Source organism: Malus domestica, chromosome 13 (genome assembly GCF_042453785.1).
Source record: "Malus domestica chromosome 13, GDT2T_hap1".
NCBI lineage: Eukaryota > Viridiplantae > Streptophyta > Magnoliopsida > Rosales > Rosaceae > Malus > Malus domestica.
The window spans coordinates 43,814,747-43,837,973 of record NC_091673.1 but is presented as its reverse complement, the minus strand read 5'-3'; the positions used below and the strand labels follow the sequence as shown (position 1 = coordinate 43,837,973).

General features: G+C 38.8%; 1 protein-coding gene across 2 annotated transcripts; it reads right to left on the bottom strand.

The window, feature by feature from the left end:
- Positions 1-9,121: 9,121 nt before the first annotated feature.
- Positions 9,122-14,635, bottom strand: LOC103443524 (serine/threonine-protein kinase STY13-like). 2 transcript variants are annotated; one of them, XM_008382396.4, is made up of 3 exons: positions 14,496-14,635; positions 12,913-13,942; positions 9,122-9,756 (listed from the first exon to the last, which is right to left on the bottom strand). In XM_008382396.4, exons 2-3 carry the CDS (start codon positions 13,824-13,826, stop codon positions 9,417-9,419), a joined length of 1,254 nt encoding a protein of 417 aa, XP_008380618.1. In that variant the 5' UTR covers positions 13,827-13,942; positions 14,496-14,635; the 3' UTR covers positions 9,122-9,416. The 2 variants fall into 2 exon arrangements, with proteins under 2 accessions (XP_008380618.1, XP_008380619.1); XM_008382397.4 differs by having other exon boundaries at positions 12,913-13,930; positions 14,496-14,631.
- Positions 14,636-23,227: the final 8,592 nt, after the last annotated feature.

The window sequence follows — 23,227 nt, the reverse complement described above, 5'->3', positions numbered from 1 at the left end:
TAAATATCTCTCTGTTTCAAGTCAAGCATGTTGGATTTTGTGAAGTATTTGGGCATTATTATATATAATGATATGTGGATTATTTGGAATTGTTCATGAAGCATGAGAACTTCGGTGTTACATTAATCCGAGGGATAAATGTAAACTGCACACGGGGACATTAGGGCAAAGTGACCATTAGGGGTTACATGGTGAGTTACAATTTATGATGGATATAATGAATACATAAAAGAACGATATGATATGGCACTACGTGGTTAAAGCTTTTATATTATTATTGTATTTTCTAGAGTGTGTAAACGACATCACTTGACTGGCATATTACATATTTTACTTACTGGGCAATGGTGGTTGTTGCTCACCCCTCACCCTTCTATTTTACAGATGAGTTATTTTGGCAAGACATAGACTAGACGAGAGTGGAGTTATGTTAGACGAGAAATTTGAGAGTTTTATTTATTTTCACAATTGTAAAGGTTTTTTTAGGATTATTTTTATAAGAGAAGTTTGGTTTCCTTTTAATTTTATTTTTACTCGTAAACCGCATGGGGGGTTAATTTTTCCACCTACCCCAAATCCAGGACATGACACTTAAGTTGTATGACAACTTAAACACAAAAGGGCACAAGGCCCTCTAACTAGAGTGAGGCTGGCCATAAAGAGAAAAGAGTGAGGTTTGGCCCTCTAACTAGAGTGAGTCTTGGTTCACCACTACTACTAGGCTTTGAATTTCATGGTTCAAATTTTCTTTTAAACTGCATACAAGCATGCTCCGCCATTTAATTCTTAAATGCATGCAATATGTTACTTAATGAACTTAGTTTCTCAAGTATTTTCCTTCAAGTGGTATCGGAGCCAAGGTCTAGTAGTTGGTGAACTCTATTGGGTTTTGTTGTCCATAGCTTATGATTTGTATGTTGTAATGGTTACAAGATTCACTCTTGCCTCTTTGAATGAAAATTTTGTTTGAAAATTTGTCATCTCAAATGTTGTAGATGCAGTTCAAATGAGCATGAGTTTTGGAACTAAGATTTGGTGCCTTCCATGGGTGGATTTTTTGGGTTCTTGTTTGTCTTGTTAAAAGAGTTGTTAAAGTAACATTAGGACCCCCTAAGTACCCAAATATGTTAATAGTTATTTCCTTAAGTTTGAGCAAGTTTAGGGTGTCTTTGGGTGAAAAAATGTTCATGGTGCTCCTATGGGATTTCATGGATGTTCTTAAATGCTTTTGTTTTGTTCTTCATGTTCATAACAAGAACATAAAGTTTGAGTGTTCAATTCAAAATTGTTTTGAATTTTATTTAAAATTTGTTTGGAATAGTTCATGTGTGTTGATTGGTACTATTGAATCAACACTATTCACATCACCATTCAATCAACACCTTACCAACAACTTTATGAATTTTGAAACTTAAATTTTGACACCATCTCTCTCTACAACACCGGTCACCCTACTAAAGTAAGGTATTTTTAGGGTTTTTATACAATTACATAAAGTTTTGATACTTTTATGTATTTGCACTTCGACCCAAAAGTTTAATTTTTACATAAAAAACCAAAATCATTAAAGGATAAATTATTCTACTCCTTTACTGAGATTTTTGTAATTATTAAAATTATTTTTTTTCTAATTGTAATTACATGAAGTGATTCGCCATGCCACCTGAACCAAGCAATCTAAGAAGTCTAAATTCGAACAAAGCTACATGTGCGGAAGAACATAATAAAAGAAAAGAGGAAAAGGGAAAAGTACTTGAAGCCGCAGAAGCCACTTCCTTCTTCTCTTGCCCGACATCCTTTTCCTCTCCACCGTCGGATGTCGTTTTCTTTTAATGCTTTGGGAAGAATTCCCATAGGCATTGCTTTCTTCGGCCGCTTGGGAAAAATGGGGTTTTGAGCCAAAAGCGGTGACCGCATCGTCTGACACAAGCCTTGGGTGGCTAGAAAGGCAAAATGGTAGCTTCGGCTGCTTATCAATGTGAAACTTGGTAATACATGTGAAGCACTTCAACTAGTGAGTCATATAAGCTTTCCAGACACCACTTATCCGACTTCGGTTGGAAATATAGTGATAAGGACGGAGACTCTCAGGCGGCGTATATGTGGCACTCCAGAATAGTTTATTGAAAGAGGAATCACCCTCCACAGACAATGATCGGTGAGTGCCTTTATCAAAACCGAATTGTCTCCTCACTCAGAAAGGAGCATAAACTGTAAATGCTTCGTCTCCATCTTCACCAGGGAAAGGGACTGAGGGAGCCAACACAGCTAATGACTTCTCTATGAAGGAAGTAAAATCTAAGAGTACGTTTGGTATTCTACTTGAATCTAACTTTTTAAACTCAAAAATAATTTTCAAGTTTTAGGCCTTAAAAACTTGTTTGGTAGGACTATTTTCAAAAATTGAACTCAAAACTAACTAAAAAATATAGCATATTCTCTAAAAACACAAAAAATGAGTTTTTAGAGTTTTTAAACTTAAATTTACTCATTTCTTTTCTCTCCCTCCTCCCTTCTCACTCCAAATCTCCCTTTCTTCTTTCTCTCTCCCCTTCTCTTTTTTTTGTTTTTACCTTTTTCGTCTCTCCTCTAATCCGCTTTCTTCATTCTTTCGGTTCTTTCTCTCACTCCTCTTCTTCTCTATCTCTTCCGATGCTCTCACTTCTTTCTCTTTTCTCCATTCATCTCTTATTTTCTTTCCTCATCTCTCATCTTTCTCTCTCGATCCCCTCTTTTTGGATCTCTTTGTCCAATTTAAGTTGTAAGATTTAAAAATTTTAAATCGCATACCAAACAAGTTTTTTAGTCTTAAAGAAAATTATTTTCAAGAAAAATTCTTAAGAAATGTTTTGAGAAATTATAAAAATTTTCAAATAGGATACCAAAGAAGTCATAAGTTTTCGGTCAACGAAATCAGGGTCATACTACTATCTTTTTCTTTATCCTATGGGGTTAACATATGACAAATGAATCTCACTCTTTCCTCGCAATTTTGGTCAGCAAGCAAGGGTTTTCTTATCATTTTAACACTACAAGAGTTTCTTCTTGGGCTGTCTCCTTATGTCCAATTTTTGTATTGATTGTGGACCTAGTCCGTATTGACTGTGGACCTAGTTATTTTCAACAAGGAGCAAGAAGGAATTTAGCCATAGTAATAAAACATATATATTTGGGCGAGGCATATACCAGGAAAAAAGAATAGAATTGTTGTTTGGCGATCCTGGGAAATTAAGACACCTCCTTCGGCAACTCTCCTCACTAAAAGATTTCAGGGGACTCTCATTATATGCTACTACACTTTGGTACTAAGAAGTTTCATAATTACTTAGTGACTTAGATTTTTGAAGTTCCCAACCGTTAAGTTTTCTCACTCGGGTTGAGGCACTCCTGCCGAAGAACAAGAGTTTTTTCCAACCAAGAGGCAATCACGACGTGACACATGTCAACATCACAATAAAGCTTCTAGAGTCCCACATCGGCCACGGATAGAAGCCGGAGACTCTCCTCAACTATAAAAGAAGACTATTTTTCTACAATTAATCCCCTAATGCCATTATTGTATTTAAACTCGTTATCAGAACTCACTAATGATGATTATGCTTAAACCATATGTAAACTCTACAGTATTAATGAGAACTTCTCTACCCTCTTGGATTTAGCCCAACTTAGGGTGAATCATGTACATCCAGTGTCTACTTCCCTATCTTTATCTTTCTACTTATCTACCTACACTAGGTTGCTCCGGTTACAAACTTAACACTTTATGTTGAGACTAAAGTCTCACTGATTTTTGCATCAACAATAGTAAAATAAAATCCGAACATAACTAGCTTTGAAACTGAAATTAACTTCCTTCTCATGGAAGGTACATAACCAACATTTTTTAACTCTACACAAAAACCGACATTTTATATCTCTAAACAAAAACCAAATTCTAACTTTAGGAGGACACTTCCTAAAGCTTTGAATTCAACTCTTCTTCCATTGCCAATTGAAACTTTGACTTCATCCTTATTTGGTGTTCTCCTTGTTGTGAAGTCCTACAATGAATTCATAACAAGAATATAAGAGCCTGAGTCAAGCCACCATGCAATGCAGTACATCAATTAAATTTGACTCAAAACAAGCAAAATTGTTTTTAGCTTTCTTTGTTTCTTGTTTAGCAAACCATGCATTATATTTGGGACAAGTCCTCTTCATATGGGCTGCTTTCTTACAAAAATAGCATTTGAAAATGGATTGTTTGTTAGGTTTGAAATTTCTTTTGGGGAAGGAGCACTTTTGGTAGTGTCTTTCCTGGCAACATTAGTTTGGATGGCTTATGGGATTTGGTGATACTTTGAAAATCGATGCTTCTTCTCCTTTTTCATCATTTCCTCTTCATTACACAAATTGATATTAACTCATTCACATCCTATTTTTCACGCAAGGCATTATAGGACACTTTGAGTTGTGTGTAACTATCAGGCAAGGAGTTTGTTGATGCACAAAACCGGAGGTCTTGCAACAACGTAAATCCGACCGGAATCTGCAAGAAAGTAAATAACACAAGATGTATCGTGGTTCACCCCAATGTACGGGCTACGTCCACACTAATTATTGTATTTCTCTGAGGGAGAGAGAGCTCTGAATATGAGAATCAGGCTCTCTGAATGTGAGGGAGTTTTGAGAGAGCTTAGAGCTTAGGGGATGTGAGGAGGCTTGAGGGGTGAGGAGGCCTCCCCAAATGAGAAGAGTGAGGAACCATTTTATAGAATAAGGGCTCCTCACTTATTACATATTTGCCCCTTCCTTTATTACATAATTACATTTAAGTCCCCCGAGTATTTATACGAGATCTAAACACAGAGGCCCTAAGTATGGTACAAACAGTAGTCCCCCAAGTCTTCAGTTAAGAGCGTCTTTTAGCTGGAGACTTGAAATTCAGTCCATGTGTGAGTCGAAGTAACTAGATGTCGTCTAGGACTGATACTCGATATGAGGCGGTGCTCAATCTGAAATGATGTTTAACTAGAAGTAACACATGTTGCTAGGCTGCTCTGCTTGTGGCTTATGTTGCCTTGGTTGGATCGGTTTATGGTGTTGAAGGTGAGGGAGTCCCTTTTGTAAAATAAGGGCTCGCTCCTCAATACATAAGTGATTGGTTAGGAGTGATGCTCGCGGCGATGCGGTTGCTCAGCTGGCGGCGATGCTCTCTAATGAAGGTGAGGGAGTCCCTTTTATAAAATAAAGGCTCGCTCCTCAGTACATGAATAATGGGCTAAGTCCCCCAAGTATTTTTCATGAGGCCCAGTTGAGGCCCAATATATGGTACATAATGTAGTCCCCCAAGTCTTCGGTCAATGGAGTCTGTTGGCTGGAGACTTCAAATTGAATCCATGTATGGGCCGAAGTGGTGATTGTTTGGAGATGGTATTTGTATACCCTGCACTGAAGCTTTGTAGGTGAAGCTTTGTAAGTGAAGCTTTGAAGCTGGAGCTTTTGTAAATGAAGTTTTTGAAGCTAGAGCTCTGTAAATGAAGCTTTTAAAGCTAGAGCTTTTGTAAATGAAGCTTTTGAAGCTGATTGACATGAGTGATGCTCATGAATGTTTTTGTTGATTGACATGAGTGATGCTCATGGATGTTGACATGAGTGATGCTCATGAATGTTAACATGAGTGATGCTCATGAATGTTTATGTATGATTGACATGAGTGATGCTCATGTATAATTTTGGAGTACTGGACGTACTTTTGATCACCTGGTTGGTGATAATAGCAGCAGGCTATCGAATAATTTTGGAGTACAGGGCGTACTTTTGATCACCTGGTTGGTGATAATAGCAGCAGGCTGTCGAATAATTTTGGAGTACTGGGCGTACTTTTGATCACCTAGTTGGTGATAATAGCGGCAGGCTGCCGAATAATTTGGAGTACTGGGCATACTTTTGATCACCTAGTTGGCGATAATAACGGCGGGGTACCGAATAATTTTTGGAGTACTGGGTGTACTTTTGATCACCTGGTTGGTGGTAATAGCAGCAGGCTGCTGAATAAATTTGGAGTACTGGGCGTACTTTTGATCACCTGGTTGGTGATAATAGTAGCAGGGTGCCGAATAATTTTGGAGTACTGGGCGTACTTTTGATCACCTGGTTGGTGATAATAGTGGCAAGCTGCTGAATAAATTTGGAGTACTAGGCGTACTTTTGATCACCTAGTTGGTGATAGTAGCGGCAGGGTGCTGAATAATTTTGGAGTATTGGGCGTACTTTTGATCACCTGGTTGGTGATAACAGTGGCGGGGTGCCAAATAATTTTTTGTAGTACTGGACGTACTTTTGATCACCTGGTTGGTGATAATAGAGGGCCTGGCTCTTTTAGGCATATGGGTCTTCGCCCTCCACATAACATTCCAGCCCATTACTTTGGGCTTTGCCCCCCCCTTTTTTTTACCCTCTGATGGGGTTTATACAGATGTCTCTGAAAGATAAGAAAAATAATTTACATCATTAAAAAATAAATCCGACCCTCTGCTCAATGGGTCACACCCCTAATTCTCTTTTCTGCTTTTGCTTTTGTTTCCCATTCTTCCTCTTTTTCTTTTTTTGAAACATTCTCTCAACAACATCATGATTTTTTTTTCTTTTTCTATTATGTTCCTTTATCCAGCATGCCCACTGGACAGGGGATTGCACGTTACTCTCCAGTTCTTTCCTTTTTCTTTTATTCCACTTTTGCTTTCTCATAGCTGGTTGATGATTTTCTTGCTTCTGTGCATTGAAGGCAATGATTAAAGGAGATGGGGAACCTTGGTGGGCATCTTCTGCGCTGTCATCTTGCCAAGTTGATCCTCATCCTCTTACATGAGTCGGTAAACATTACCCAGGGAACATCACCAATTAGCATTCGATCACCATCCTTGTCTGAGGAGTTTAAGGCACTAAGACAGACGACACCTTGCTATTTGAATGTAAACCATTGTGGAAGAGGCTGTCAGTTTTGATTCTAGAACTTAACCAAGAACCCATCACCAGAAAATGCCTCGAAAGTTGAAACTGAGCTTTGTCCAATTTTGCTGTAGTAACCAAAAGCAAAGCTTTAATCTTAGTGTCAGTGAGCTTGGTGCCTTCACCGTTAGCATCATCCTTGAGCGACAGCAACGTCGTCAACATGTCCACGTGCTTCCCTCTGAATTCTTGAGGCATTGAACATCTCTCTCCTTGTCATTTGATCAAGAAGAAGACCCAGAAACTCTCGGTGAAGTGACCGAAAATAGAGGCAGAAGTCGCGGCTCTTGGTCTCTCGGAGTCGTCGTAGCTCTCGACGACGGGTGCAAGTAAAACCCTTTCTCCGCAATCGCCCTGTCCTCCTCCGACGAAGAGTTCCCCAGCGATGGCGACGCTGCCGACTTGTCGAAGGGGTAGTCATTCAACGACATCACTGGGTTAAGGGTGAGGGACTGGAAGTCGAGCAAGCTCGGGGATATGATCTCCTAGTGACGTTGACAATGTTATTCTAGTGGTGAGGCGATTTTGATTGGTAGGATGTTGACAATGTTGTTCTGATGAGTCGTCTGATCTATTTGGGCTTGATGCATTTTTCACTCCTGCCTCTTTATCTTCCCTGTAGGCTTATGAGGAGTGTTTGAGATCTGGATCTTTTCTGTTTCTGGGTTTTTTGTGATTTTGCAGATTCACAGTGGTGAGATTTGATGAAAAAATGAAAGAGAACCGACATAGTTTTTTGTGTCGATTCCCACAGACGACGCCAAATGTTGATGCACAAAATCGAAGGTCTTGGAACAACATAAATCCGACCGTGAATCTGCAAGAAAGTAAATAACACAAGATGTATCGTGGTTCACCCCAATGTATGGGCTACGTCAACACTGATTATTGTATTTCTCTAAGAGAGAGAGAGCTCTGAATATGAGAATCATGCTCTCTGAATGTGAGGGAGTTTTGAGAGAGCTTAGAGCTTAGGGGATGTGAGGAGGCTTGAGGGGGTGAGGAGGCCTCCCCTAATGAGGAGAGTGAGGAGTCCTTTTATAGAATAAGGGCTCCTCACTTATTACATATTTGCCCCTTCCTTTATTACATAATTACATTTAACTCCTCCGAGTATTTATACAAGATCTAAATACGGAGGCCCTAAGTATGGTACAAACAGAGTTAATTATCACATGTACCAAGAAAGTTTCAGATATGGGTACCTTGAGAGCCTTGAGTTTTCTAGCAATGTCCATCATTTACAGAATGTATTCTCGTACACTTTAGGTGTCATCATATCTCATGGTGGTTAGTGAGTTCATAAGATTACCTGTTTCAGTTTTTGGTGACTCTTTGTACTTCTCCTCAATGAACTTAAGAAAGTCCTTGGCATTTGTAGCATGTGGGAAGTATCCTCGAACCACATCGGTCATGCTCCTCTTGATAATCATCAAGGAAATTCTGTTTGATTTTTTCCATTTTTCGTGGCACAGGAGGTTCCTCAGTTCCGTGACTCCTAGCATGATCTCAAAGATCTTGCTTTCATTTACCAGTGAGTGGTTCAACAATGTCGAGGTTCATGAAGCTAGAGTTCATGATGAAGGATCATCTGAGGAGTCACACATAGAATTAAAGTCAAAAGGGGCATCATCTAATGAGTATTCTATTGCCAAGGAACGTCGAGGGTGGTTACAAAACCCAACAGATTCCAAGATTAAGAAGGCTAATAATGTTGAAAAAATCTATTGGGTTTCTCTATTTATTTCATGTACTAGTTTATGTTCCTTTTATTGTATAAATAACTTGTACTTGGGATGCTGGAGGACAAGTTTGATTTGAATGAAATTACTACCATCGAGTTAGCTGTCAAGCTTCTCTTTATTCTAAGCTTGCATTTTATTCTACCTTTTCCAATTCTCTACAGCCCTAGGAGGACTGTATCAGTTCACATACGAACAAGGATGGCTTTAACCACCACATGCTGGCGCGTACATTGTTTTCCCAGATAATATGTAACCGGTTGTTCAACCTGCACTGCACAGCAAGAAAACTATTCTCGATGCCTTGTACATAGTTATGAAAGTGTCACAATTATATTTCTATCGAGATTGCTTGAGGCTTATATCCCTATTGTATATACAAATCATCATTCCAATCTGAATCTCCTTATCATTCCAAATCATCCATATTATCTCCTCCTCCGCTAAGGAATACAGATATACATTTGTGCATAAATACTTTTATCATACCACAAAATCATATATATCTCGGTTTTGAATAAAAGACACCAATTCCTTATCTATCTCAACAAAGAAATTAAACCTGATAAATACACAAGGCTTACAATATAATTATCTTCTCTCTCTCTCTCCTTTTTTCCATTTCCTTTTACCTCTTTTTATCTTGTTATTCATAACTCCTCTTTTCCAATCTTTCTTCTTGGGTCAGTCCGTTGTCATTGGTTGGCTAATGCAACACCTGAACCGGGCCTTCCGAACAGTCGTCATGATCTCTGTCTCCGCATGCTCGAGTATTCTAACGACTTCAGTGAAGGATGGCCTCACATCAGGGTTTACATCCCAACATCTCATCATGATCTCACAAAGAACAGGTAAGCAGTCATTCGGAATGTTAGGGCGGACACCTTTATTCACAACTGCAAATGCTGCCTGTACCGCTGTCATGTTCTGGAATGGAAGCATCCCTGTTATAAGTTCCCAAAGAACTATCCCAAAGCTATAAACGTCAACTTTCTGTGTATAATGCCTGTGCTGGATCATCTCCCTGCACACAGCCAAACAATCAAAGAGTGCAATTATGTACCCACTTATAGGGGTATCCATGCCAACAACCTATGTATTAATGAAACTGATAACATCCAGCCATGATAAAGTCGCAAAACAAGCTAGCACCGGAAGCCAGTAATAGCTGACGAGATTTAAATAAATAAAAAATCAATGATGCAATAACACTCATAGTCCATGTGATACACTTTAAGGGCAACAAGCTGAAAAAAAAAATGAAGCAATTAGTTAATTGATCCGAGTTTCATAGATACTAATAGCTAATACCGACATTTTCATATGGGAGAGCCCCACAAGAAAACGAATTATTTTAATTAAAATATGTAAAAACAAAATTATTAAAAAGGAAGACCTAAAAAAATTATAACAACAAACAATTATGGAATTGGACCTCTGTCCCGTAGTCACATCTTCTAACTGGAGCGTCAGTAGGCCTTCTTTGCACATGTCCAAACCACCGTAACCGATTTTCTCTCATCTTTCCTTTAATTCACGAGAAAGGATAAGATTGGGAATGAAGATATCCAAGGTAAAGTAGGAGTAGCCGAAATTGAAGGAAAGATGAGAGAAAATCGGTTACGGTGGTTTGAACATGTGCAAATAGGGCCTACTGACGCTCTGGTTAGAAGATGCGACTACGGGACAGAGGTCCAGGGCCAAAGGGGTAGAGGAAGACCTAAGAAAACTTTGGAAGAGACTCTAAGAAAAGACTAAGAGTACTTGGATCTAACAGAGGAACATGACACAGAACCGAGCGCAATGGCGTTCTAGGATTCATATAGCCGACCCCACTTAGTGGGAAGAGGCTTTGTTGTTGTTGTTTTTTGTAAACCATTATGGAATTGGACATCAATTTTAAAGTCCATCCTATGCAGAAAAAAGACAGGTTACAGCACTTGAGCTACCCTCAGGTTACAGCGCACAGTGCATCGCACATGAATCATGTAATTATAGACTCACAGTCAAATTATTTTCCAACACCTGAGTACAGTATAGACTCCAGAATCAAATTACTAGACCCCCAACTTCACATCCACATGTCACGACCCTTCCAATCATAATCCATTGAACACATCAATATGTTCCAACTAACACAACCATAAAGGCATCATCTGTGTCTCCATCTAACTGCAAGCTTCTTTTTCCATTTTTTTTTTCCTCTAAAAAGAGAACACCATAAAAGCACAACCATACATGCATCATGTGTCTCCATCATCGAGGACGGTTGTAACACGTCCTCCTGTGCTAAGAGAAGAACCCAAATTTCAACTTTAGAGCCACCTTCTCCATACAACCTTTCGCAAGAGTGACTACACCAGTAAGACCAGAAAGAGAAACTACTCAGCACCATGACTCACCAGGGCACCAGGGCAGGAAAACTGCCATTGTGCTTGGTTTCCTTTCTGAGTTCAACCGATGACCTCAAACAGTGCATGATAGACTTACAATTCACCTATTCACAACCCACTTCTCCCCGTCAACTCATCATTGCAAGATGCATGACGCGCCACAACTGTTCTTATGCATGAACTCCATGCCCCAAAAAAATTTCGACTTGTTCTGGAACCAAATCATGGTTCAATTTCAGTTGATTGACTTATGAGTTGCTTGGAAAAAGTTATTCTAGTCTTATTTCTTCTTTTTTGGGAGGGGATGCAGAACGGTTTTGAATGAAGTTCGAGTTATGTGAAACTATTTTGTATAACAGACAGCAATAAATCATGGACTGAGTGAAATTATCTTGGTTACTATCAGACACAGTATCTTCTTAGGGTTGTTGAAGCAAGCATATGCGTTGGCAGGCTATTGTTGAACAAGTATTTAATTTACAGTGAAAATCTAGAGACACAAAAACATATTAGTCAATGTCTTTCATTTCAAAGACGTAAACAGAGAACCTTAGTGTATCGCTCATGCTCATTATGGAAAAAGACAAGTACTCTCCAAGGTAAGTTCAAGAACTTCTCTAACATAGACACTCTAAATCTCAAGAAATGCAAGCAAAATCTGAACTATTCATCCACAGGAGGGGCAAAGCGGACACGTGTGACTGCTTGTTTCATGCAATGGAGAATAGTAAATACAAAGTAACAGAAAAGAAATAATATAATAAAATAAAGACAATATCGGCTTTTTCTTTTTTTTTTGGGGGGGGGGGGGGGTTGGGCGCAGGAATAAACAAAATGTTGAAATAATCAAAAAATGGTATTGGGTTCATTTTTAAGAATGCAGAAAAAGAAAGGTATCTCATAATTTAGAGTTTGTAAGGTATAAGACGTTAAGGATAGTTGGGGGAACGAAATAATGGTAGACACTGTGAATCCCTGGGTTCATTTTTAAGAATGCAGAAAAAGAAAGGTATCTCATAATTTAGAGTTTGTAAGGTATAAGAGGTTAAGGATAGTTGGGGGAACGAAATAATGGTAGACACTGTGAATCCCTCATTATCCGTGTATAGGAGCAAAACCAACATGATGCTAGTGCTAGGTGAATATATGAAAAAAAATTTACTATTTAAAATCTTTTCCCTGCGTTTCATGGAAAACTACTCATCATACCACCAATTAAATATGAACACAAAACTACATACTCATGATGTGAGAGTTGCTAGCATGATTTTCACAGACAACCCATTTCAGTCACTGTTAATCAAAGTTGTCGATAAATCTTTTTGCTTAATTTATGTAACATACAATTCCACATGAAACTTTTTAAAATGCTTTCTAACATGGTACATACCTACTAACAGGCAACGAAGAGACCCAATAAATAAAAATGAAAACGAGAATAAAAAAAGGCAAAATCAAATACGGGGTACATGCCTACTAATTAGCAACGACAAAAGACCAAAGCAGAGAAGACACCAAATTTTAGTAACCAAAAGAAAGATAAGGCGCATTTATATCTGCCAAAACAGAAGTATACTTATCTGGAAGGAATTCATACAACTGTCACATATTGAAATTAAAGTTGTCTAAAAAAAGGTCAGACTGAGAATTGAGAATTCAATGGAAGATGCTGAAGCATATAAAAGTCATGATTCCATGAAAGCAGCTCCCAAAGGGGAATATAAAGTAGATGACCAATCATAGCAACAAAGCATAAGATATTTCAGCTAAAGAGTTAGAAGTCTTACGGCGCCATCCAGCGGTATGTCCCAGTCTCCGGAGTCATTCCTTCCGTCTGCACCTCAATACGGGCAACTCCAAAATCAGCAATTTTTATAGATTTGTCTGAAGAAATCAACAGGTTGTCAGATTTCAAGTCCCGGTGAATCAGACCGAGCCCATGAACATACGCAAACCCCCTCGCAACATCCAAAGCTTGCTTGACTGCTAATTTCAATGGAACCGATCGGCTCTGCCGCTTCGCCAAGAACTGCCTAAGTGAACCCCCCTTAGCATACTCTGTTACAATGCACCAAACCATTGGCTTACGGCAGGCACCAATGAAACGAACTATGTTTGGATGCTTCAATGTAGCCAGCATCTTGACTTCCTGTTGAAACTGCTGCTCCATCAGCTGAGCCCTTTCTGGGTCATTTTCAGGCCGCTCCAAAAGTTTGATGGCAACATCTTCACCATTGTAGGTACCTCTATATAGCTTCCCAAAAGCACCTTGTGCAAAAGCTTCACCCATGTTTAGCTTTCTTAAGTCAATTGTCCAGTCCTCATAATTCTCAAGCCCCTCTGTCAAGGAATGGCTGTCCAGTAGAGCTCGAGCAAGTTGATCATGACTTAGAGCATGTGTGACTCTTCCTCGGCGATTAACACTCTGTTGCACAGAATAGTTATCCTTAACACGTCGCCGCAGCCCTTGGTGGTTCAAGATGCGAGTGTGGGAATCATTAGTATTTGAAGCAACGCTGCTGTTGTCTACAGACATGGTCACAGAGCCTCCATCATTGCTCGTTTGCATACTGTCAATGGACATGTTGGTACCCTCACCCTCATGGAGTTTGTGGTAGAAGCCTTGCGACAAATCATCATAGTTGTTACCATGGTTGGTTAGACCAATTATTCCAGTGAATTTGGCGCCGCCCTCCAACATTTTCTTCTCTCAGAGAAAAGCGAATTCCTCAAATTTTCCCCACTTCTTCCGCATACAAAATATCAAATTTCGAACTCAATACCCCCTTCTGTCTTTCCAAAACCCTGAAACCAAGACTGACCCACAAAATATTGTAAGCAGACGGTTGAATCCAATGAGGAGCAAAGAAACCATCATAGGGTTTTGTTTGGAAGTAGAAGTGCAGAAATCTATGATGATTACTGTAATCTCCAATCCAATACCATACATATAATACATAATTATATATGTGTGTGTGTGTGTGTGTGTGGAAACTGCAGAAGACAGGACAGTATTCCCTAGGACTAGCATCTAATAAGAATAAAATCCCGAAATTTAAGAAGACGGGGAATGGTATGTTTTAGATTGATTAACACCACAAAATCAACTCAATCAAGAAGACATTTATGGAAATAACTCATTATTAAGAACAATACGCCAACATATGCGAAATCAGACAATCCATTTAAAGAAATAATCTGAAAAAAATCGACAGATCATTCAAATGACAAGGAGTGAAAGGAAATCATACAACCCCATCTACTTAAATGGGAAACGTATTGACAAGCAGGCATCAAAATTCGAATTACGGATGATCCCATCTACTTAGATAATTCGAATTATGGATGATCAGCTGAGACGAGCACGTACCTCAATCAGACAAAATCGAGGGCAGCAGTCGGATGGAATCGAGCACGCAGGAAACAAAGACCTTTTCTTCCTCTCAGTCTCCCAAGTCGTCCTTTCTTCTCTCTCTTACTTTCCTTTTTTTATCATTTCTATTTTTCTATATGTTTTTGTTGTGGGATGCGGCATTAGACCTGATAATTTCTTACACGATCTGTTAACACGACACGTAAATAATATGAAAATAATGGATTTCGGATCAACAAGATAACTAATCGGGTCATTATTGAATCACACCATAATAACCTGTTAATAACAGATCCTTAACATGTTTACACGGTAATAACCTACTCCGACACGGTAAGAAAAAAAATTATTTTGATGATTTTAATTTTTTAAACTACTAAAAAAAACTTACTATAAAATACAATAGATATAATGAATATGTATATATTCTTTATTAATTATTATTCTATATAAATTTTAAAATTAAAATTTTATTTATTTATTTATTTTTATAGTATATTATAGGCAAAGATTTAGATTAAAAATCATAAAACACATTAAAAATAAAAATATCAAGTAATTTAAAAATACCAAACACATTAAAAAATTATAATAATTAATTTACATGTGCAAAAAAATATGCAAATGCTCGTAGTCACATCCTCTACGCTTTGAGGATGAGTATATAATCGTGTGAATTTTTAAAACCATACAAACTCTCATAATAATATTTTTAGGGGAGTTCAAAATAAACAAAATTCATAATCATTAATGTATAAGTCTGAAAGATGTGAAAGCATAATAAACATTCATAATTGCATCATCAACGCTTAGACGATGGTTACATGGTCGTTTAGAGTTTTAAAACCCTCCAAATCTCATGAAAAGTGTTTTTTATTTGAGTGCAAAATTAATAATAATTATTGTAGAAGTATGAAAAAGTAATCACTTGTAATGAAAAGCTTTATAACTTTCACGAAAGAGTCAACTCCAAAATTTAGTATGTATATACTAATTTAGTATTATGTTTTACATTTCTTTTGGTCAAATTATGTTTTTCATTTTCATTTTTATTGATTTAAAATATATTTTTCTTAACCGGTAACGGGTCGGGTCATATTACCCGATAATATTAAAGGGTTGATTTCAAGTCGGGTCATATTACCCGTTTACTTTGACGGGCATTACACGACACGATCCGTTAAGCTATTGGGTATAACACGAAAATGACATGAACATGAGAAACACTAACACACACCGACCTAAATCAGGGCGTGCTGCCCGTCACGTAAGAGTGACGTAACCATGTGCACAGTGCAGAAGCAAATTTGATATAAGGAATTTCGAATGAATAAAAACCAAACTACTAGCAGTATTAGCTAAGATAAAGTTCTAGTGCGAGATTAAGTGTGAATACACAACCAGAGCATAAATAGCCTAAGTGCAGTCAAGCAGGACAAGTACTAATTATACAACACCCAAGGGTGATCCTACATTTATGATGTTCTATCAGAACCACCGTTGAAAATCCCTGTGAGCCACCAAAGCACTTCTACCTAAAACCTAGAGGGGCGCAAAACAGAAAGTGTGAGTAGGCAAAAAGAAAGCTTTTCAAACTCATTTCATTTCTCAAAAGTTATAACCCCTCACCGTAAAACCTATATAATTTCCTAGAAAATAATAATAATAATAATAATAATGAGGTGTATCAGAAATCATACTCAAGGTGAAAATCCATAGAAGTATACCATGTTAAAGTATCTCAATACAATGCTATTAGTAATCGAAATAAAATGTATCAATGCCAGATATCACATTAGCCGAATCCCTCTAACTCAAATTGTATGGCTGAGTCTATAGTTCATAACCAATCTTAATCATATCAAATCAAATCCTGCACATGAGTCGGAACCACCTAAAGTGGTCTGTACAACAAGACTAGGTGTAAAATAAATATGCTCTAGTGCTACGATCACATGAAGACTGTGCGAATAATCGCGGGTCACCTATAAGTCGGAACCACCTAAAGTGGTTTGTACGACAAGTCTGTGCACCTAACTTGGATCCAAGGTGAGCATATGGTGCAGGAGGTGAACATCACGTGAAGGATTGTGCCCTAACTCTGGGCGGGAGCACTAACTCCGGGGTGCAGGTTTATGAACTCTCAATACATCACATCATATCTTGCATAACTGAAGCAATCTCATATCTTTAATTTATGAACTTACCTGTGCGTCTGCAGCACCAATCATAAATATTTGCAACTACTAATGCATAAATAAAATAGGCAGATACTTTGCATGGCATTTCAAAACGTATAATCATCCAAATTCATTTTCTGGGAAAAATCTCAAGTATATAGGTATATAAGGAAAACCAAAAGCCCACTCACTGATATGTTGAAGGGTCGTAGCCCCCGAGCCTCGATTGATGGCGCTCGTCCTCAGGATAGGTCTCACCTATATGCGAAATAACTAAATAAACGTTATTTAAAGCACATACACAAAACTAGGAAATAACTTCTCATACGATGCTCAAATGAGGTATTTGAAATATACCACCATGTCCTACTCAACCTCAGGAACATCCCCATATTTTTAGAAAATTTTTCCAACCACCCACGTGCCGGCCAAGGCATGGCCAGACGCGTGGCTCACTCGCAGGCATGTGCCTGGCACACCAAACAGATTCCCTAACGGCGTTAGGGGAATATTTCGTTAAATATAAGCATATACCGTTAATTATACATGATGGCGTTAGAATGTTTTGTCAACTTTGATGGAATATTCTCCTCCTTCTTCCTCAGGTCGCCGAAGCCCAGCGCCAGTGCCTTTGCTATTGCCGGAAACTGGAAAAATAATCAAACCCTTATATCTTCTTCGATTCTCAACCAAAATTCACGAAATTTATACCAAATTGAAGCTTACAACGAGTAGAACAAGAGCTTACTGATTTAAAGCCCTAAAATCCACGGAATCTTGCTGGAAAAACCTCGATAATCCGACCAAAATTTGAAACTCATGAACTGGGACTTCCCGACGTCCAAAACACTCCAACTTTCATCCCCAAGCTTCGTGAAGGTGTTTTAAGGCTTCGTATAACCTTAAAACTCCTAGAAAACTTCACAATCACGAGTGCATAAACAGTACTCCAAATCGGGGTTCTTGGGTTCTCGGGTTTTCGAGGGTTTCACTTACCAAAAATGGTATAGAACAACTCTTGAACTTACTAGGAGTTTAAAGGTGCCAACTACAACCTCGATCCGTGACTGGAAGTGAAGGTTTGAAGGTTGTCCGTACGTTGTACAGAAAATGGATAAAATCCGAAAGAAGGAGAGAGAAAAGGGTCAATAGGAGGGTGATAGTGAGGGTGTGTTTGTGTGTGGTCCAGGTTTGGCCAACCAAACCAAAAACAACTAAAACCTTAAGTCTAATTGGGTCCAAGTACGTAGGAAAGAAAATAATTGGTTCACAATACAACTTAAACCACACAACACCACAAATGTTTAAGGGTAAATTAGACATTTCACACCATCAGAGAATATCTTTTAGGACGAGCTGTCACAACTTACCCCCTTAAGAAAATTTCGTCCCCGAAATTCGCATAACAATTACAAACCACTAATAATCATAAAACAACCTTGGGTACATATCTTTCATTCGCTCATTTGTCTCCCAGGTGGCTTCCTCCATCGAGTGATTTCTCCATAAAACCTTCACTAGGTGTACGGTCTTATTTCTCAGAACCTTATCCTTCCAATCCAAAATAGTCACTGGCTCCTCATCAATAGACAAGTCCAGATTAATTTCCAAGGGTTGAGGAGGTATCACATGAGAATGATCTGAGATGTAATGACGAAGCATAGAGACATGAAAAACATCGTGCATTTTTGATAACTTTGGAGGCAACTCAAGCCTATAAGCAACCTCATCAACTTGCTCGGTGATCATATATGGTTCAATGTACCTAGGACTTAGCTTGCCTTTCTTTCCAAACCGTACTACACCTCTCCACGGTGATAGATTCAAAAATACCCAATCACCTACATTATACACCCGATCAGTAGCATGTCTGTCTGCTAGACTCTTCTGTCGATCCTGGGCCGCTTTCAGGTTAGACTTAATTACCTGAACATTTTGTGTAGTCTCATCCACGATCTCAGGGCCCACCAAAACTCTTTCACCAACCTCCGACCAATATAAGGGTGTACGACAAGATTTTCCATAAAGTGCTTCAAATGGTGACATACCAATACTAGAATGAAAGTTGTTGTTGTAGGCAAATTCCATCAAATCCAACCACGTATGCCAAGCATCACCAAACTGCAATACTAAAGATCTCAGCATATCTTCCAACGTCTAAATAGTCCTCTCTGATTGTCCATCTATTTAAGGATAATATGTTGTACTATAAAGTAATCTCGAACCAAGAGCTTCCTGGAATGCTATCCAGAACTTAAAAGTGAATCTAGGATCCCGATTCGAGATAATACTAACTGGAATCCCATGGTACTTCACGATCTTCGATATAAATAATTAAGCTAATCGGCTTAAAGGATATTTCTCCCTCACAGGAATAAAATGTGCTGACTTAGTAAGCTGATCAACTATCACCCAAATGCCATCATAACCATTCTATGTACGAGGAAGCTTGTACACAAAATCCATAGTAATATTTTCCCATTTCCACTGTGGAACGGGAGATGGCTGCATCAATCTAAAAGGCTTCTTTCTTTCTGCTTTGACTTGCTGACAAATGACACACCTATTCACATATTCAACAATTTCTCTTTTCATACCTGACCAATAATAAAATGGTCGAATAGTATGATACATTTTTGTACCTCTTGGATGCATTGCATAAGCTGAAATATGTGCTTCATCAATAATTGTTTTCTTTAATTCCATATTATTTAGCACATACATCTTACTCTCTTGCATAAGCATGCCATCAGTTTCTCGAATTCTGAAGTCTTTCTTCTTTCCCCAATTCCTTGCTTGAATTATTTCTTGGGTCTCTTCATCATTCCCCTGGGCTTCAAGTACATTATCAATTAAAATTGGCCTGACTTGAAAATTAGCAAGTAACGCTTCCTCTCGATCTTCCACTCCTAACTTCACTCTAGTGGACCTCAAATCCGTAAGACGAGGAACATGACAATAATAAATGGCATTAAGTCTAATGGAGTCTTTCTACTAAGTGCATCAGCCACTACATTCGCACGACCAGGGTGATACTCAATCGTGCAATCATAATCACTAAGCAACTTAATCCACCTTCGTTGCTGAAGATTAAGATCCATCTGAGTAAAAAGATACTAAAGACTCTTATGATATGTGAAGATCTTACATTTCTTACCATAGAGATAATGTATCCAAATCTTCAAAGCAAAGATAATAGCCGCTAACTCCAGATCATGAGTATGATAAATCATCTCATGAGGCTTCAATTGTCGTGAAGCATAAGCAATCACCCTACCATGCTGCATTAACACACAACCTAGACCATTTAAGGAAGCATCACTATAGAGTTTAAAATTACCACTATCATCTGGGAGTGCCAAAACAGGTGCATGAGTGAGATAATATTTCAACTGCTGAAAACTTTGCTCACAATTATCATCCCACTCAAACTTAACTTCTTTTCTAGTCAACCTCGTTAATGGCAAAACAATGATTGAAAAATCCTTAACAAACTGTCTATAATAGCCTGCTAAGCAAAAAAAATTCCGTACCTTGGTAACGGTTCGAGGTTGCTCTCAATTTTCAACCGCTACTACCTTTTGAGAATCCACTTGAATACCTTGAGCAGAAATGACATGTCCCAAAAATGCCACTTGATTTAACCAAAATTGGCATTTGCTAAACTTAGCATACAATTGATGTTCCCTTAATTTCTTCAACACCAAAGTAAGATGTCGAACATGTTCTGCTTTAAACTTTGAGTATACCAAAATGTCATCAATAAAAACAATGACAAACCTGTCTATATATGGCTGGAATACTTGATTCATCAAATCCATGAAAGCTGCTGGTGCATTCGTTAATCCAAATGGCATCACAAGAAATTCATAATGACCATAACGAGTCCTGAAAGCAATCTTAGGGACATCCTTACTACTGATTTTCAACTGGTAATAACCAAACCTCAAATCAATCTTAGAAAACACACAGGCACCTCGAAGTTGATCAAACAAATCATCTATACGTGGCAATGGATAGTGGTTTTTAATTGTTACCCGATTCAATTGCCTGTAATCAATACATAGCCTCAAAGTCCCGTCTTTCCTCCTTATAAACAAAACTGGAGCTCCCCAGGGTGAAGTACTAGGTTGAATAAAACCTTTACCGATTAATTCCTGCAACTGGACTTTCAATTCCCTCAATTCAACAAGAGCCATTCTATATGGAGTCAAAGATATAAGATCCGTACCTGGAAGCAAATCAATAGTGAACTCCACATCTCGGCCTGGCGGCAATCCAGGTAAATCATCAGGGAATACATTAGGAAAATGCCTGACTACTCGAACATCCTCCACACTACTAGAAGCAACATCATTCAGCACTACATGAGCTAAATATCCCTGACAACCTTTTGATAATAACCTTTTTGCTCTTACAGTAAAAATAACACCATGCCTCACCCCACTACGTTCACCCACAAAAGTAACCTCAGGTAATCCAGGACGATGGAAAGTAATTGTTTTCCCCTAGCAATCTATATTGGCACGATTATAATGCAACCAATTTGTGCCTAAAATCACATCAAAATCAACAATATCTAACGGGATAAGATTAGCTGGCATAACCACATCCTCTACCATCACTGGACATCCTGGATATACACAATCAACATAACATCTCTCCCCTCTAGGCATAGCAAACTCTAAATCATACCCTAGAGGTGTAGGATGAGGTTGCGTCACTTGAGCAAATGTATGAGAAATGACAGAATGCGTAGCACCACAATCAATTAAAACTCTAGCAAAGTGACCAAGAATGTTTAACGTACCCATGACCAAGTCCGGATGATTCTGAGCATCTTGCAGAGATATATTATTAATACGTCCCTGAGCTTGATGTCGTCCCCCATGACCTCTATTTGCTTAATTACCTCGCCCCTAACTTGGCTGACCAAATTGCCTTGAAGATCTTGCACTGCTGGAAGCAATCTCTACTTGCTGGGGCTATCCTCCCTGATACCACTGAGATCCACCAGTTGGAATGGGAGGATACGGTGTACACCCTCCAAGATATTGAGAATACCCATTCTGATAATAAAGATCATGCGAATACTAATATGATCCTGAAGCATAAGGAGTGGCATCTCCCTAATAATGGTAAGCACCACCTCGACCCATCTGACCATAACTACCAGACCATGGAACTTGTTGGATCGGTGTTGGTGGTGGCATAGAAGGATGATGGGGCCTCTGCTGACTCTCTGGACAATTTATAGCTCTATGTCCCATCTGCCCACAAGTAAAACATCCACTGCTGCCTCTCATACACTCCCCAAAATGCCTATTATTACATCGGCGACACAAAGGAGCACTTCCTCGTCCAACATCTCCCTGCCTCTGGAATTTAGGATCTCCTGAAAATCTACCACCTCTCCTTTGACCAGTGGCACTAAAACCTCAGCTAGAAGATCTGGAACTAGTTCTACTTCTTTTAAAGCTCTGAGTCATGCGCGGTCCTTGAAAAGACTGGTCTTTACCTTTATCATCTTGCCTCTGATTCCTATTCTTTTCTTCTTCATCTTCACTTTCACTGGGCATATTCTCTGAGTCCTCAATCCTCAACAAAATCTCATAAAACTCCTGGTAAGTAGCACAGGGAATCGAGGTTGCTATAGAACGCCATTTCGTTTTAGTACCCAACCTGAAACGACAAAGCATCTCAACCAGATTAGATGCAACCTTCGAATGATAGCGAGACAAGTCAGTGAATCTCCTATAATACTCATTTGCTGTCATCTTCCCCTGTTTTAAATGAGTAAACTCTTGCTTTTTGCGATCAATAAACTCAGGGGGAATAAACCTTTTCTGAAACAACTGTTTAAACACTTCCCAGTTCGCTGCTTCTTCTGGTGACAACTGATAAGACTCGTGTCTCCACCAAGATGCAGGCTCCGAACCCAGAAACCAGGTAGTTGTCTCGATCCACCTATCAGGAGGAAGATTCCCCTGACTCTGCATTACACGGAAAATCTTCTCAAGATGATTGATTCATTTCTTCGCTCATTCATGTCCTTCATTCCCCATTAAATGATTCAGCTTCAGATTATACACAATCTCCAGAGGTGTCCTTTAGGGAGGAAGAAGCGAAGACTAAATGACATTAGCTATAGCTTTCCCTAACTGAGCTATATCGGGGAAACTAGGCTCAATAGAAGGACGTGGATCTCTACAAGGTGGCATAGTTCTGATAGAAGACACCAAAATAATTAGAAATTTCACAAGATATACAGGACTGCAAACCTATGCTCTGATACCAAACTGACACGCTCCGACCAAAATCAGGGCGTGCTAGCCATCAAGTAAGAGTGACGTAACCATGTGGACAGTGCGGAAGTAAAATTGATAGAAGGAATTTCGAATGGATAAAAACCAAACTACAATCAGTACTAGCTAAGATAAAGTGCTAGTGTGAGATTAAGTGTGAATACACAACCATAGCATAAATAGCCTAAGTGCAGTCAAGTAGGACAAGTACTAATTATACAACACCCAAGGGTGATCCTGCATT